This window comes from Lampetra fluviatilis, chromosome 56 (assembly GCF_964198595.1).
Source record: "Lampetra fluviatilis chromosome 56, kcLamFluv1.1, whole genome shotgun sequence".
In the NCBI taxonomy this organism is placed as follows: Eukaryota; Metazoa; Chordata; class Hyperoartia; order Petromyzontiformes; family Petromyzontidae; genus Lampetra; species Lampetra fluviatilis.
Genome location: NC_136330.1, coordinates 7966819 through 7985471, shown reverse-complemented (window position 1 = coordinate 7985471; position 18653 = coordinate 7966819). Strand labels below are relative to the sequence as shown.

The 18653-nt window shown below is 54.1% G+C and overlaps 1 protein-coding gene across 1 annotated transcript in view; it reads right to left on the bottom strand.

Moving 5' to 3' along the window:
- LOC144950165 (phosphatidylinositol 3,4,5-trisphosphate 5-phosphatase 2A-like) overlaps nt 1–18653 on the bottom strand; it is a 97761-nt gene that overhangs the window by 3847 nt on the left and 75261 nt on the right. The window contains 10 exon segments of the mRNA XM_078880235.1: nt 170–297; nt 299–1175; nt 1816–1875; nt 1877–2074; nt 2287–2380; nt 4220–4375; nt 4899–4986; nt 11861–11949; nt 16828–16932; nt 17993–18082. Of these exon segments, the coding sequence (XP_078736361.1) occupies nt 170–297; nt 299–1175; nt 1816–1875; nt 1877–2074; nt 2287–2380; nt 4220–4375; nt 4899–4986; nt 11861–11949; nt 16828–16932; nt 17993–18082 (1885 nt within the window).

The following is an 18653-nucleotide window of genomic DNA, read 5'->3' as shown; positions in this document are numbered from 1 at the left end:
GGCGTGCGCGCGTGCGCGTGTCGCTGTGCGCGTGTGTGAGTGTGTGTGCATGTGTGGGTGTGAGAGAGTGTGTGTGCATGTGTGGGTGTGAGAGTGTGTGAGGGTGTGAGGGTGTGAGTGCGTGCGTCTGGTGTGTGCGTCCCCCGCCAGCCCCCCCCCCCGCACGCACCCCAGGTAGTCGACGTCGTCCCAGCCGTTCCTCACGAGCGCCGCCTCGTAGGCCTCCAGGCCCAGCGCCCCGAGCCAGCGGCCCACGGCCCGCGAGCCCCCCCTGGCCGAGCGCCGGCGGCCCCCCCCCCTCCCCGCCGGGGGCCGGGGCGGCCTCCCCGGCGGGGCCACGGGGGGCCGTGCCCGCGGCGTCGCCCTCGTACAGCGACTTGGCCATCTGCAGCGCGAACCACGAGCGGTCGTCGGCGGGACGCGTCTCCGCCGGAGGCCGCGGGAGGCCCGGGGGACCGCCGGCCCGCTCCGGGTGGGCCCGGCTAACGAACATCAGCTGGTCGGCCACGAGTCCCAGCATGCTGTGCGTGTCCACGGCGCGACCGCCACCCTGCCAGCCGCCCCCCCCCCTCTGCCGCCGCCCCTCCCCCTCCCCCTCGTCGTCGTCGTCGTCGTCGTCGTCCTCCTCCTCCTCGTCCTCCCGTATGGACTCCATCTCGTAGCAGAGGCCCTCCGCCGCCGCCTCCGCGTCCCACTCGCGGTCGTGCGTCGCCGCGGCCGGCGCGGCAGCGGCGGCGGGGCCTCCGCGGAGGGGGGCGGCCCCTCCCCCCCGGGCCTCGCCGCCCGGCAGCGGGGGCGGGGGGTAGTCCGGCGGCGGCCGGTTGGGCGAGGGGCAGCCGTCGCCGTTCTCCTCCTCGCCGCCGTCGCCGTTCTCCCCGGCGGCCCCCCCCGCCCCGCCGGCGCCGTGCCGGGAGCCGGCCCGCGTCCGCGGGGCCGGCGTGGGCAGCCGGGCCGAGCCGGCGCCGTCCGCCGAGGCGTCGGCCCTCGCGGGAGCGGAGGCCGGGGCCTGGTGGGCGACGTCGCCCGCGGCGACGGGCGGCGCCGCCGGTGCCGGCGGCACCGGCGGCGGCGCGCCGGTGGGGATGCTTGGCACCGGCGAGCCGGGGAAGAGGATGAAGTAGTTGGGGTTGTCGATGCTGATCTTTGCCGGGGCCGGCTCGGCCTCCGCCTTCGACCTGGGGGGGTGGGGGACGGCGGGGGCGGTGAGCGGGTCGTGGTGGCGCGGTGTGTGTGTGTGTGCGTGCGTGTGTACACACGTGTGTGTGTGTACCCACGTGTGCGTGTGTATACACGTGTGTGTACGTGTGTGTGTGTGTGCGTGCGTGTATCCACGTGTGTGTGTGTGTGCGTGTGTGTACCCACGTGTGTGTGTGTGTGCGTGTGTACACGTGTGTGTGCGTGTGTGTACCCACGTGTGTGTGTGTGCGTGTGTGTACCCACGTGTGTGTGTGTGCGTGTGTACCCATGTGTGTGTGTGTGTGTACCCACGTGTGTGTGTGTGCGTGTGTGTACCCACGTGTGTGTGTGTGCGTGTGTACCCATGTGTGTGTGTGTACACGTGTGTGTGCGTGTGTGTGTGTGTGTACCCATGTGTGTGTGTGCGTGTGTACCCATGTGTGTGTGTGTGTACACGTGTGTGTGCGTGTGTGTGTGTGTGTGCGTGCGTGTACCCACGTGTGTGTGTGCGTGCGTGTGTACACGTGTGTGTGTGTGTACCCACGTGTGTGTGTGTGTGCGTGTGTACACGTGTGTGTGTGTGCGTGTGTACACGTGTGTGTGTGTGTGTACCCACGTGCCTGGTGGCGCTGCACCTACCGGTTCTGCGCCGGCTCGTCGTAGAGTCGCGTTTCGTCCGTGGGGGTCCTCGCCAGCGGGGCCCGAGCCCCCCCCCCCCGCCGCCCCCCCAGCCCCCTTCTCCCCGGGCCCCTCGCCGCACTCCCCCTTCCTGCCCCCCACTTCCCGGGACGGGGGGGGGCCCCCCTCCTGCTGGGGGGCGGGCGGCTTCCCCGGCATGAAGACGTAGGAGGAGGGACCCCCCAAGCCCGCGGGGACGCCCGGCTTGCGCCCGGGGGGCCTGGTGCAACACAAAGACAAAGGTCCCCCGTGTAGCCTTCACAGACTGTTGGGGCAAGTGTCGTTAGCGAGGAGCAGCGCCTGTGAAGGCCGCCACGGCGCACGAGGGGGCGGGTGGCCAGCACCACGCCGTGGTGAGCGTGCCGTGGTGAGCGTGATGTGGTGAGCGTGCCGTGTTGAGCGTGCCGTGGTGAGCGTGTCGGCAACCCTCACCCGGCCGCGTCCGTGGGCTCCCCCGGCATGGCTGGCGAGGGGTTCTTCTTCTTGGACGTCGAGACGTGGTCCTCGTTGTCGATGCTGATCCACGCTGCACACGCACACACACGCACACACGCACACACACACACACGCACACACACACACACACGCACACACACACACACACGCACACACACGCACGCACACACACGCACACACACGCACACGCACGCACACGCACGCACACACGCGCACACACGCGCACACACGCGCACACACGTGCACACACGCGCACGCACACACGCGCACGCACACACGCGCACGCACACACGCACACACACACGCACACACACACGCGCACACACACACGCACACACACACACACGCACACACGCACACACGCACGCACACGCACACACACACGCACACACGCACACACACACGCACACACGCACACACGCGCACACGCACACGCACGCACACACACACGCACAAACGCACACACACACGCACCGACACACACACACGCACACACACACACACACACGCACACACACACACGCACACACACACACGCACACACACAGATCCCCCCCCCCGGAGCCTTAACAGATGCAGTGAGCGAGTGAGGGGAGTGAAGCTGTGAAGTGAGTGAGTGGAGTGAGTGGAGTGAGTGAGTGGAGTGAGTGAGCGAGTGAGTGAGTGGAGCGGAGTGGAGTGAGTGAAGTTATTGGAGTGAAGTGGAGTGAGTGAGTGGAGTGAGTGAGCGAGTGAGTGAGTGAGTGAGCGGAGTGGAGTGAGTGAGTGAATGGAGTGAGCGAGTGAGTGAGCGGAGTGGAGTGAGTGAATGGAGTGAGTGGAGTGAGTGAGCGGAGTGGAGTGAGTGAGTGAAGCATGCTAACCATTGCACTACCGCTCCCCCACACACACCGTTGCACACACAAATATCCCCCGTATAGCCTTAACAGACTTTTCTGGGGCAAGTGCTGTTTGCGAGTAGCTCCTATGTAGGGTGACACGGCACACACGAGGGAGTGGGTGGCCAGCACCACGCCCGGCCACCTTTGTCTCCCCAGTGGCGTTGTTGCACGTATATCTGTATGTCTGTGTGTCTGTGTGTCTGTGTGTCTATGTCTGTGTGTCTGTGTGTCTGTATGTCTGTATGTCTGTGTGTCTGTGTGTCTGTGTGTCTGTATGTCTGTGTGTCTGTGTGTCTGTATGTGTATCTGTATGTCTGTGTGTCTGTGTGTCTGTATGTCTGTGTGTCTGTGTGTCTGTATGTATGTATGTCTGTATGTCTGTGTGTCTGTGTGTCTGTGTGTCTGTGTGTTGAACTTCTCTCGCACCACCGCACGTAGCCAACCGTGGCTAATCGGAGGTGCGGGGGAAGGACATAAAAACACTCAACACAAAAAGGAGTTCGAAAGAAACGAGTTTTCAATCTCGATGATTTAAAAGTGCATCGCTCCAATTGGTTGTGGTTGCTGCTGTGGTGGTCGTTGCAGTGATGGTGGTTGTGGTGGTTGCGGTGGTGATGGTGGTTGTGTGATGGTGGTGGTTGCGGTTGTGGTGGTTGTGGTGGTTGCGTGATGGTGGTGGCTATTGTGGTGGTGGTTGCGGTGGTGATGGTGGTTCCGTGATGATTGTTGCAGTGATGGTGGTGGTTGCGGTGGTGGTTGCGGTGGTGGTTGCGGTGGTGGTTGCGGTGGTGATGGTGGTTGTGTGATGGTGGTTGCGTGATGGTGGTGGTTATTGTGGTGGTTGCGATAGTGGTGGTGGTTGCGATAGTGGTGGTTGTTGTAATTGTGGTGGTTGCGGTAGTGATGGTGGTTGTGGTGGTTGTGGTGGTTGTGGTGCTTGGAGTGGTAGTTGCAGTGGTGGTGGTGATGGTGGTTGTGGTGGTTGCGGTGGTGGTGGTTGTTGTGGTGGTTGCCACGGCGGTGGTTACCGTAGAGACGCTCGCGCGTGGCCAGCCGGTCCGAGGGCACGCGAACCTTCATCCAGCCGCGGACGTTCCCCGTCTCCTCTCCGCGGTGCGACAGGAACGTCTCAAACTGCTGCGGCGTCGTGCCGATCATCGACTTGAGCGCCAGGCAGCACTCGCCTGCAACCAGCGCCACCAGCGCCACCATCAACACCATCACTAGCACATCGCCAACATCAACACCATCAACACCGTCACTAGCACATCGCCAACATCAACACCATCACTAGCACATCGCCAACATCAACACCATCGCTAGCACATCGCCAACATCAACACCATCAACACCATCACTAGCACATCGCCAACATCAACACCATCAACACCATCACTAGCACATCGCCACCATCAACACCATCACTAGCACATCGCCAACATCAACACCATCACTAGCACATCGCCAACAACAACACCATCAACACCATCACCGACACATCAACATCAACACCATCAACACCATTACGGACACATCATCAACATCAACACCATCTACACCATCACCGGCAAATCACCAACATCAACGCCATCACCGGCAAATCACCAGCATCAATGCCATCAACACCATGAATGGGACATCGCCAATATCAACACCATCAACACCATCACCGACATCCACATCATCATCCCCCACCCCCCGTGGTACCGTAGGACTCGTATCCGTCGCTGGAGCGCACGGTGAGCAGGATGTGCTGGTCCTGCAGGTACTCCAGATCCGCGATCATCGGCTTCAGCTGACGCCACACACAGTGAACACACACACACAGTGAACACACACACACACAGTGAACACACACACACACAGTCAACACACACACACACACACAGTGAACACACACACACAGTGAACACACACACACACAGTCAACACACACACACAGTGTACACACACACAGTGAACACACACACACACGCAGTGTACACACACACACACGCAGTGAACACACACACACACAGTGAACACACACACAGTGAACACACACACAGTGAACACACCCACAGTGAACACACACACACAGTGTACACACAGTCAACACACACACACAGTGTACACACACACAGTGAACACACACACACACACGCAGTGTACACACACACGCAGTGAACACACACACACACAGTGAACACACACACACACAGTGTACACACACACACGCAGTCAACACACACACACGCAGTCAACACACACACACACAGTGTACACACACACAGTGTACACACACACAGTCAACACACACACACGCACACAGTGAACACACACACACAGTCAACACACACACACCGTGTACACACACACACACAGTCAACACACACACAGTGTACACACACACAGTGAACACACACACAGTGAACACACACACACACGCAGTGTACACACACACACACGCAGTGAACACACACACACACACAGTGAACACTGAACACACACACAGTGTACACACACACACATGGTGTACACACACACACACAGTCAACACACACACAGTGAACACACACACACACACAGTGTACACACACACAGTGTACACACACACACAGTCAACACACACACACAGTGTACACACACACACACAGTCAACACACACACACAGTGTACACACACACAGTGAACACACACACAGTGTACACACACACACACAGTCAACACACACACAGTGTACACACACGCAGTGTACACACACACACACGCAGTGTACACACACACACACGCAGTGAACACACACACACACGCAGTCAACACACACACACAGTGTACACACACACAGTGAACACACACACACACAGTGTACACACACATACAGTGTACACACACACACACAGTGTACACACACACAGTCAACACACACACAGTGAACACACACACACAGTCAACACACACACAGTGTACACACACACACAGTCAACACACACGCAGTGAACACACACACACACGCAGTGTACACACACACACACAGTGAACACACACACACAGTGTACACACACACAGTGAACACACACACAGTATACACACACACACACACACAGTGAACACACACAGTGTACACACACACACAGTCAACACACACACAGTGAACACACACACACACAGTCAACACACACACAGTGTACACACACACAGTGTACACACACACACAGTGTACACACATACACACAGTGAACACACATACACACAGTGAACACACACACAGTGAACACACACACACACACAGTGAACACACACACACGCACACAGTGAACACACACACACACACAGTCAACACACACACACACAGTGTACACACACACAGTGTACACACACACACACAGTGTACACACACACACACACACAGTGTACACACACACACACAGTCAACACACACACAGTGAACACACACACACAGTGTACACACACACAGTGTACACACACACACAGTCAACACACACACACAGTCAACACACACACACACAGTGTACACACACACACACAGTCAACACACACACACACAGTGTACACACACACAGTGAACACACACACACACAGTCAACACACACACAGTGTACACACACACAGTGAACACACACACACACGCAGTGTACACACACACACACGCAGTGAACACACACACACACACACAGTGAACACACACACACGCAGTCAACACACACACACACAGTGTACACACACACAGTGAACACACACACACACACAGTGTACACACACACACACAGTGTACACACACACACACACAGTGTACACACACACACACGCAGTCAGAACACACACACAGTGTACACACACACAGTCAACACACACACAGTGAACACACACACACACACAGTCAACACACACAGTGTACACACACACACACAGTCAACACACACACACGCAGTGTACACACACACAGTGAACACACACACACACAGTGTACACACACACAGTGAACACACACACACACAGTGTACACACACACAGTGAACACACACACAGTGCACACACACACACACACACAGTCAACACACACACAGTGAACGCACACACACACACACAGTCAACACACACACAGTGTACACACACACAGTGTACACACACACACACACACAGTGAACACACACACACACACAGTGAACACACACACACAGTGAACACACACACACACAGTGAACACACAGTGTACACACACACACAGTGTACACACACACAGTGAACACACACACACACACAGTGAACACACACACGCAGTGAACACACACACGCAGTGAACACACACACACACAGTGAACACACACACAGTGAACACACACACACAATGTACACACACGCAATGTACATACACGCAGTGTACACACACAGTGTACACACACGCAGTGTACGCACACGCAGTGTACGCACACACAGTGTACACACACGCAGTGTACACACACGCAGTGTGCACACACGCAGTGTACACACACACAATGTACACACACTCAGTGTACACACACAATGTACACACACACAGTGAACACACACACACGCAGTGTACACACACACACAATGTACACACACTCAGTGTACACACACTCAGTGCACACACACACTGTGTACACACACACACAATGTATACACACAGTGTACACACACACGCAGTATACACACACGCAGTGTACACACAATGTACACACACAATGTACACACACAATGTACACACACAATGTACACACACGCAGTGTACACACAATGTACACACACAATGTACACACACACAATGTACACACACACAGTGTACACACACTCAGTGCACACACACACAGTGTACACACAATGTACACACACAATGTATACACAGTCAGTGTACACACACACAGTGTACACACACTCAGTGCACACACACACAGTGTACACACACAGTATACACACACGCAGTGTACACACACTCAGTGTACACACACACAATGTATACACACAATGTATACACACTCAGTGTACACACACACAATGTATACACACAGCGTACACACACACGCAGTGTACACACAGTGTACACACACACACGCAGTGTACACACACACACACAGTGTACACACACACAATGTACACACACTCAGTGTACACACACACACAGTGAACACACACACACGCAGTGTACACACACACACAATTTACACACACTCAGTGCACACACACACAGTGAACACACACACACACGCAGTGTACACACACACACACAATGTATACACACAGTGTACACACACACATTGTACACACACACGCAGTGTACACACACACGCAGTGTACACACACAATGTACACACACGCAGTGTACACACACACACAGTGTACACACACACACAGTGTACACACACACAGTGTACACACACACAGTGTACACACACACACACAGTGTACACACACACACACAATGTACACATACGCAGTGTACACACACAGTGAACACACACACACACGCAGTGTACACACACACACACACAATGTATACACACATCCAGTGTACACACACAATGTACACACACACAATGCACACACACACAGTGTACACACACACAATGTACACACACACAATGTATACACACACAATGTATACACACAGTGTACACACACACAGTGTACACACACACAATGTACACACACACAATGTACACACACACAATGTATACACACAGTGTACACACACAGTGTACACACACACAATGTACACACACAGTGTACACACAATGTACACACACACAATGTATACACACAGTGTACACACACAGTGTACACACACACACAATATACACACACAGTGTACACACACACAATGTACACACACACACAGTGTACACACACACACAGTGTACACACACACACAGTGTACACACACTCAGTGCACACACACACACTGTGTACACACACACACTGTGTACACACACACACAATGTACACACACACGCAGTGTACACACACGCAGTGTACACACAATGTACACACACAATGTACACACACAATGTACACACACAATGTACACACACACAGTGTACACACACTCAGTGCACACACACACAGTGTACACACAATGTACACACACAATGTATACACACTCAGTGTACACACACACAGTGTACACACACACACACAATGTACACACACTCAGTGCACACACACAGTGTACACACACAATGTATACACACAGTATACACACACGCAGTGTACACACACTCAGTGTATACACAATGTACACACACACAATGTATACACACAGCGTACACACACACGCAGTGTACACACAGTGTACACACACACGCAGTGTACACACAGTGTACACACACAATGTATACACATGCAGTGTTCACACACGCAGTGTACACAAACGCAGTGTACACTCACGCAGTGTACACACACGCAGTGTACACACACACGCAGTGTACACACACACGGTGTACACACACACAGTGTACACACACACAATGTACACACACGCAGTGTACACACACACACAATGTATACACACAGTGTACACACACACACATTGTACACACACACTGTGTACACACACACGCAGTGTACACACACACAATGTATACACACACACAGTGTACACACACACACAGTGTACACACACACAATGTATACACACGCAGTGTACACACACACAATGTACATACACACACAATGTACACACACTCAGTGCACACACACACACACAATGCACACACACGCAGTGTACACACACAATGTACACACACGCAGTGTACACACACACACAGTGTACACACACACAGTGTACACACACACACACAATGTATACATACGCAGTGTACACACACAGTGAACATACACACACGCAGTGTACACACACACGCAGTGTACACACACACGCAGTGTACACACACACGCAGTGTACACACACACACACAATGTATACACACATCCAGTGTACACACACAATGTACACACACACAATGTACACACACACAGTGTACACACACACAGTGTACACACACACAGTGTACACACACACAATGTATACACACACAATGTATACACACAGTGTACACACACACAGTGTACAAACACACAGTGTACACACACACACAATATACACACACAGTGTACACACAATGTACACACACAGTGTACACACACACAGTGTACACACACACACAGTGTACACACACACACAGTGTACACACACACAGTGTATACACACAGTGTACACACGCAGTGTACACACAATGTACACACACAGTGTACACACACAGTGTACACACACACAGTGTACACACACACAATGTACACACACACACAATATACACACACACAGTGTACACACACACACAATATACACACACACAGTGTACACACACACACACAGTGTACACACACACACAATGTACACACACACACAATGTACACACACACAGTGTACACACACACACAATATACACACACACAGTGTACACACACACACACAGTGTACACACACACACAATGTACACACACACACAGTGTACACACACACGCAATGTACACACACACTGTACACACACTCAGTGTACACGATGTACACAACATGCATTGTGCACGATGTACATGACAAGCACCTTATACTCGTTACACAAGGACAAAGATCCCCCGTGTAGCCTTAACAGATTGTAGGGGCAAGTGCTGTTAGCGAGCACCTATGAAGCCCGGCACGGCACACGAGGGGGTGGCTGGCCAACACCGCCTTTGTCTCCCCAGTGGCGATGTTTACACACTGCACCAGGTACTCATTTGAGGCTGAGTCGACCTCAGGGATGCCCAGGACCGGTTGAGATCACCGTCCTTGGTGTTGGCCGTGAGCGGGGATTGAACTCGGGTCGCCAGGTTCGTAGCGCTAACCGCTACGCTACCGCTCCCCACACTTGTTACAGAAAGCGAGAGAGCAGGGAGAGACAGAGTGAGAGACAGCGAGAGAGAGAGAGACGGAGAGAGACAGAGACAGACAGACTGAGAGACAGCGTGAGAGACAGCGAGAGAGAGAGATGGAGAGAGACGGAGAGAGACAGACAGAGAGACAGAGTGAGAGACAGCGAGAGAGAGAGAGAGACGGAGAGAGACAGAGACAGACAGACTGAGAGACAGCGTGAGAGACAGCGAGAGAGAGAGAGACGGGGACAGAGAGAGTGAGTGAGAGACAGCGAGAGAGGGTGAGAGAGAGTGAGTGAGCGAGAGAGAGTGAGAGAGCGTGAGAGAGTGAGCGAGAGAGAGGTTGAGCGCGAGTGAATGAGAAAGTGAGAGAGAGTGAGAGAGAGCGAGAGAGCGAGCGAGCGAGCGAGCGAGAGAGGGTGAGTGTGAGAGAGTGTGAGAGAGAGCGAGCGAGAGTGAGTGAGCGTGAGTGAGTGTGAGAGAGAGTGAGTGAGCGAGGGTGAGAGTGAGCGAGAGAGAGTAAGCGAGCGTGAGAGAGTATGAGAGTGAGTGAGAGAGTGAGCGAGAGTGAGTGAGTGAGTGAGCGAGAGAGGGTGAGCGAGCGAGTGAGAGTGAGAGAGTATGAGAGTGAGTGAGAGAGTGAGCGAGAGTGAGTGAGTGAGTGAGCGAGAGAGAGTGAGCGAGAGAGGGTGAGCGAGCGAGTGAGAGAGGGTGAGTGAGGCTCCCGGCGCGCCGCTCACCAGTGGCAGCTGCAGCTGGGACCAGCCGACCTTGAGGAAGTTGGCGACCTCACTCTGCTGGCTGTCATTCTCGCCACTCTTGCACGGACCTGGTCACACCGGACACCACCACCACCATCAGCACCACCACCACCATCAGCACCACCACTACCATCAGCACCACCACCACCACCAGCACAACCATCAGCACCACCATCACCACCAGCACCACCATCAGCACCACCATCACCACTACCATCACCACCATCAGCACCACCATCACCACCACCACCATCAGCACCACCATCACCACCACCACCAGCACCACCAGCACCACCACCAGCACCACTACCAGCACCACCAGCACCACCACCACCACCAGCACCACCACCACCGTCAACTCCACCACACACTGCATGCCACCAACATCCCAGTCGTCAACAACACCAACAACAACTGCCATTCGCCACTAAGTGGCGGTGACGTCACCACGACGCTTGTGCCAGGCTAAGTGCGTTTTGAGGCCACGTGAAGTGTGGAACGCCCGCTGGCAGTTCACGGGACAGACCCAGCAGGTGCCATGGATCGACTGATTGAGATGACCATGATGACTGGCCGATGCACCACCTGTGCCCCCTACTGTACCAACTTGCTGTATTTTAGCCGCCCGGCGCTCCGCTCGTTGTTGTGAGCGTCGCTCCTCCGCCCTCCGTTGTTGTTGCTGGAGGGCGACTGCCTCCAACTGCCCAGTAGCGTCCTTCACGAGCCTCCTCCACAGAGGCCGATCTTGACACCGCTGGTACCGGTCATTGGCAAGTCCACTCAGCTCCACATCCTCTCATACCACATCACTCCATCTCTAAACCCAGGATGGATCGTTGGTAGGCCAGCATAAATGTTTCTAACCAGCGAAGATGTTCCATTAGGGGGGTCCACGTATCACAAGCATTGAGAAGGGTGGGTATGACCATGGCCAAGAAGACCTGAAGCTTCGTGCGGAGCGACAGACCCAGGTAGCGTCCACACAGCGTTACGCAGTCGATGAAAAGATAATTCTGCTCGACTGAATCGGATCGAGACCTCTGCTGTCAAACCTGAACTGGTCATAAGCACACTGCCCAGATATGAAAAACTCCCCACTCTCTCCACAACTGCCCCATCACCAATGGGGAGGTGAGGGGGTGGATTGTTTGATGGCACAAAATACACAGGCAGGTGCTTAGTTTTTGTGGGGCTGATGGTAAGGCCCCACCTCTTAGTGGCACACTCCAGGTTCATCAGCAGCACCTCCAACTCTTACTCTGAGTGAGCAGCAATTACCAGATCATTGGCATACATAACGTGGTTGAGCAATAGGGAGCCATCCCTTGACCGCACCCGGGCAACGATCGGCCTCCCATTATATCTGTACCAGATGGAGATTTTGCTCGTACAGCATTAGAAGGCTTCACAAACTACGTGGTCAAAAAGGATGTTATATAATATGGGAGCCAGAGGATATCCCTGTCACACCCCAAGGTGAATAGGGAATGGCTCATAATCCCAGCCACGTAGTTTTACCCGAGCCTGCCCACCATCATGAAGGTCCTTAATGATCGTGAGCAAAGAGGCAGGGACTCCGAAAGCAAAGAACACCCCAGAGCCCAGGCCTATTTATGGTAACATAGGCCTTGACCAGGTCAATAAAGCAGAGATGTAGGTCTTGTTGGCATTCCCTACACCTCTGCTGTAGCAGACGGACAGAATATATGGCATCTGTGCAGGACCGCCCTTTCCTGAAACCGCATTGGGGCTCCGCAAGCCTCTCCTCAGCGTGCCTAGCAAGGCGATGTTGAATAATCCTTGCCAGGACCTTTCCTGGCACACTGAAGCGGGAGATGCCCCTGTAGTTGTTACAACCTGTGCGGTCCTCCTTCTTAAAGAGGGGGACTAGCAGGGCATCAATCCAATCCTGTGGGACCTGTCCAGTGGTCCAGACTCATAATGATGTCATGTAGGGCAGTCTGCACACAAATGCCACCCTTCCTCAGCATTTTACTTGGGAGATCATCATCTCAGCTCGGCGCTTTTCCTGGTCTCAGACTCTGGATCAACTTGCGTACTTGCTCAAAAGATGGCACTTCAGCCACGGGGGGTGACTACTTCTTCCAATATTAGAGGCACTGCACCCTCAGCAGGGTCATCCCCACATTGCCCCATGATGTGTTTTAGGCTGAGGGATTTCCCCTCCCCAAGACCTCACAGAAATGCTCAGCAAATTCGCAAACCTGTTCCTGGGGGTCGGAGATCGGACCACCTTTCTTTCCCCGAATGATGATGATAGGTGTGGCATGGCAAGTTACTTTTTTGATGGAGTTAAATAGTGATTAGTGATTGTGGGCGACTGAGGCAGACTCCATCTCCTCAGCAACCCGCGACCACCACCCATCCGTTCAGCGCCTCACGGCTCTCCGAACCTCCGAGCGAATGTTGCGGGAAGCCTCCTCAATCTCCGACGTGGGATGCTGTAGACGGCAGGAATGGGCCTGTCGCTTTTTATCAGCCAGCTTGATCACCTCCTCTGTCAGCCAGGGTCTCTGGGGAGGTCTGGACCATGTACCTCAAGTAGCCATTGCAGTTACATGAGCTTCAGTCCTAAACCTCGCCCATTTTCCCTCGGCATCCGGAGTAGTGGGGGACGATGCCAACCCCAGCCGCAAGCGATGATTCAATTCTTGCTTGCAACTTTTATCAGCTAGCTGAGACCAGGCCATTGTGGGGTTTAATGAGATCCTAGATGTATACCCACCACCAGAGTGTAAGAATGGCAGGCGCATCTTACAGATGACAAGCCAATGGTCAGTGGACAGATCAGCTCCACAGGAACTCCTGGTTTCAAGGACATGGGCCCGCATCTTCTGTTCCGTCACTATATAGTCCAGCAGATGTTCTTGCTTGAACCCGGTATTCATCCATGATGTTGTGTGGATGCGTCAATGCTGGTACATCGTGTTGGTAATTACAAGCCCATGGGCTGCACAGAAGTCTAGGAGCCTCCTACTGTTGTTATTGAGCTGATCTGGCCCATGCGTTCCAATCACTCCAGACCAGGTGCGAGCATCATGACCAACTCGGGCATTGAAGTTACCCAACAAGATTACTCTATCCCGAGGGGTCACTTTAGCTAGCACCTGTGACAGGAGGTCATGAAAGGCATCTTGACACATCAGCCTTGCCTGCATCCCTCCACTGATGTTCATCTTCAGTGGGGGCCATAAATAACCACGACCACCACTCCTCGCCTCTGGTTGATGGGAAGATGATTCCACAGTAGCCTGGGGCTTACAGCTTCCCACACCTCACCACCACGATCCCACACCCCCTTCATTCTTTTGTTCATAAGAAGAGCCACTCCTTGTTGTTTGGCAGTCTCCTGCCCCGAGTAGAGGACTGTCCACCACTCATGGTGACTGGAGCTAGAGCCGGTCCACCGGACCTCCTGAATACCGTAAAGACCCAAGCGGTACCGGTCCAGCTCCCGACAGAGGAGTGGCAGCCTCTCCTCCACAGCGAGCGTTTCTGGAGGAACTTCGAGGGTAAGGATTCCTTCAACGTGTCCACTCCTGGCTCCGCCAAATGGGGGTGGGCCAGGAGACGTGATCGATGCCTGTCCCCCCGGGGCCTCCGGCACAAGCTTAATTTTATATTTTCACAAGGTTCAATGGTAGTTTAAATTGAAGGTGGAGGGTTTACCAGCCACTCGCACCCTTCCAGAGCCCCCATTTGGCTGCTGTAGTGGCCACAAGCACCATGACGAAGAATGGCCGATATGGAATTGGTCTTCCCTCCATGGCACTGCTGACATCCACCACAACATTACCGCCCGGCACCACCGAGGAGGTAGGGGGTTGTTTTGCACCACCACCACCACCCCCACCACCAACCACCTCCATCGCCACCATGTCCACCACCACCGCCGCCATCGGCAGCAGCATCAGCAGCATCCGCAATAGTCACAGCACAAGCAGAATCAGTAGCAGTGGCAATAACAGCAGCAGCATCAGTAGAATCAGCAGTAACAGGACGAGCAGAATCATCAGCAGTAATAGCAGCAGTAACAGCAGCAGCATCAGCAGCAGCATCAATCACATCTCATTGCAGGGCGGCTGTAAGTATGTTGGACTTCTTATGCACCATACATAGCCAACCGTGCTAATTGGGGGTGGGTCTCTATGTGAGCTGGGGTCTCTGTGAGTCAATGGGTCTCTGTGTGAGTTTACGAGTCTCTGTGTGAGTCAGTGGGTCTCTGTGTGAGTCAATGGGTCTCTGTGTGAGTCTATAGGTCTCTGTGTGAGTCTCTAGGTCTCTGTGTGTCAATGGGTCTCTGTGAGTCTAGGAGTCTCTGTGTGAGTCTATAGGTCTCTGTGTGAGTCTATAGGTCTCTGTGTGAGTCTACAGGTCTCTGTGTGTCAATGGGTCTCTGTGAGTCTACGAGTCTCTGTGTGAGTCAATGGGTCTCTGTGTGAGTCTATAGGTCTCTGTGTGAGTCTACAGGTCTCTAGGTCTCTGTGTGTCAATGGGTCTCTGTGAGTCTACGAGTCTCTGTGTGAGTCTATGGGTCTCCGTTTGAGCCTACGGGTCTCTCTGTGAGTAGTCTATGGGTCTCTGTGTAAGTAGTGTAAGGGTCTCCATGTGAGTAGGTTATAGATCTCTGTGCGAGTAGTCTATGGGTCTCCGTTTGAGCCTACGGGTCTCTCTGTGAGTAATCTGTGGGTCTCTGTGTGAGTAGTCCATGGGTCTCTGTGTAAGTAGTGTAAGGGTCTCCATGTGAGTAGGTTATAGATCTCTGTGCGAGTAGTCTATGGGTCTCTGTTTGAGCCTACGGGTCTCTCTGTGAGTAATCTGTGGGTCTCTCTGTGAGTAATCTGTGGGTCTCTCTGTGAGTAATCTGTGGGTCTCTCTGTGAGTAATCTGTGGGTCTCTGTGTAAGTAGTCGATGGGTTTCTGACCCTCCAGGCAGCTGGAGTAGAACTCCAGGAAGAACTTGGTGCGGCTCGTCGTCTTGACGATGGCCTCGACGCTCTCCAGCTCGATGTGAGACTCGTCCGCAGAGCCTGCGCACACGGCGATACAAAGACAAAGATCCCCCGTATAGCCTGGACAGACTGTTTTGGCAAGTGCAGTTAAGCGAGCACCTATGAAGGCCGGAATGGGACACGCTTTTGTCTCCCTAGTGGCGATGTTTACTACACACCGCACCAGGTACTCATTTCAGGCTGAGTCGACCTAGGGGAGGCCCAGGACCAATTCAGATAATCGTTACCGGTGTTAGCCATGAGCAGGAATCGAACCTGGGTCACCAGGTTTGTAGCGCAGCACGCTAACCACTACACTACCGCTCCCCACACGGGTAGACACACACATGGGTACACACACACACGGGTACACACACACACACACAGGTACACACACACACACACAGGTACACACACACACAGGTACACACACACACACAGGTACACACACACACACACAGGTACACACACACACAGGTACACACACACACACGGGTACACACACACACACACAGGTACACACACACACACACAGGTACACACACACACAGGTACACACACACACACACAGGTACACACACACACACACAGGTACACACACACATGGGTACGCCCACACACGGGTACACACACACAGGTACACACACTCACATGAGTATACACGGTTATACACACTGCCACAAAGTGACACACACACTTAGGGTCACCCATGTACACTCACACACAGGACAGACACACACAGGCCCCCCCCAACTACCCCCCACCGTGCCCCATAGACTCTGTGGGGTTCAATGGGGGGTCTCTGCAGGGGTCTCTGCGGGGGTCTCTGCGGGGGTCTCTGCGGGGGTCTCTGCGGGGGTCTCTGCGGGGGTCTCTGCGGGGGTCTCTGCGGGGGTCTCTGCGGGGGTCTCTGCGGGGGTCTCTGTGGGGGTCTCTGTGGGGGTCTCTGTGGGTGTCTCTGTGGGTGTCTCTGTGGGGGTCTCTGGGGGTCTCTGTGGGGGTCTCTGTGGGGGTCTCTGTGGGTGTCTCTGTGGGTGTCTCTGGGGGTCTCTGGGGGGGTCTCTGTGGGGGTCTCTGGGGGTCTCTGTGGGGGTCTCACCCTTCTTGGAGACGAACTGAGAGGTGACCCCGACCTCGTAGGTGGCGAACACCGGGGAGTGGTCGCTCGTCACGATGTCGTCCGTGCAGCCTGCCAATCAAACACAGCTGCTTAGCAACCAGTTACCGAGGCGACGCCAACGATGACAATGAGAGCTCGTTAGCAACCAGTTATAGGGGACGGTACTGATGGTGATATCATAAGCCCACGAGCAACCAGTTACCGAGGCAACACCGACAATAATAAGGGAAGACTGATGATTATGATAACGAGAGCTCGTTAGCAACCAGCTAACGGGACGCTTCTGATGCTGATAAGAGTCCATGAGCAACCAGTTACCGTGGCAATGCCAACAATGATAACGAGGGCTCGTTAAGAACAGCTAACTGGTTGGTACTGATGATGATAACAAGAGCTCACGAACAGCCAGTTACTGAGGCAACGCAGCAGCCATGTTGGTGGTTGCTATGGTAGCTACAAACATGGTGGTGGTCAATGGAGTGTCAGCAGCCATGTTGGTGGTTGCTATGGTAGCTACACACATGGCGGTGGTGAGTGGAGTGTCAGCAGCCATGTAGGTGGTTGCTATGGTAGCTACACATATGGCGACGGTCAATGAAGTGTCAGCAGCCATGTTGGTGGTTGCTATGGTAGCTACAAA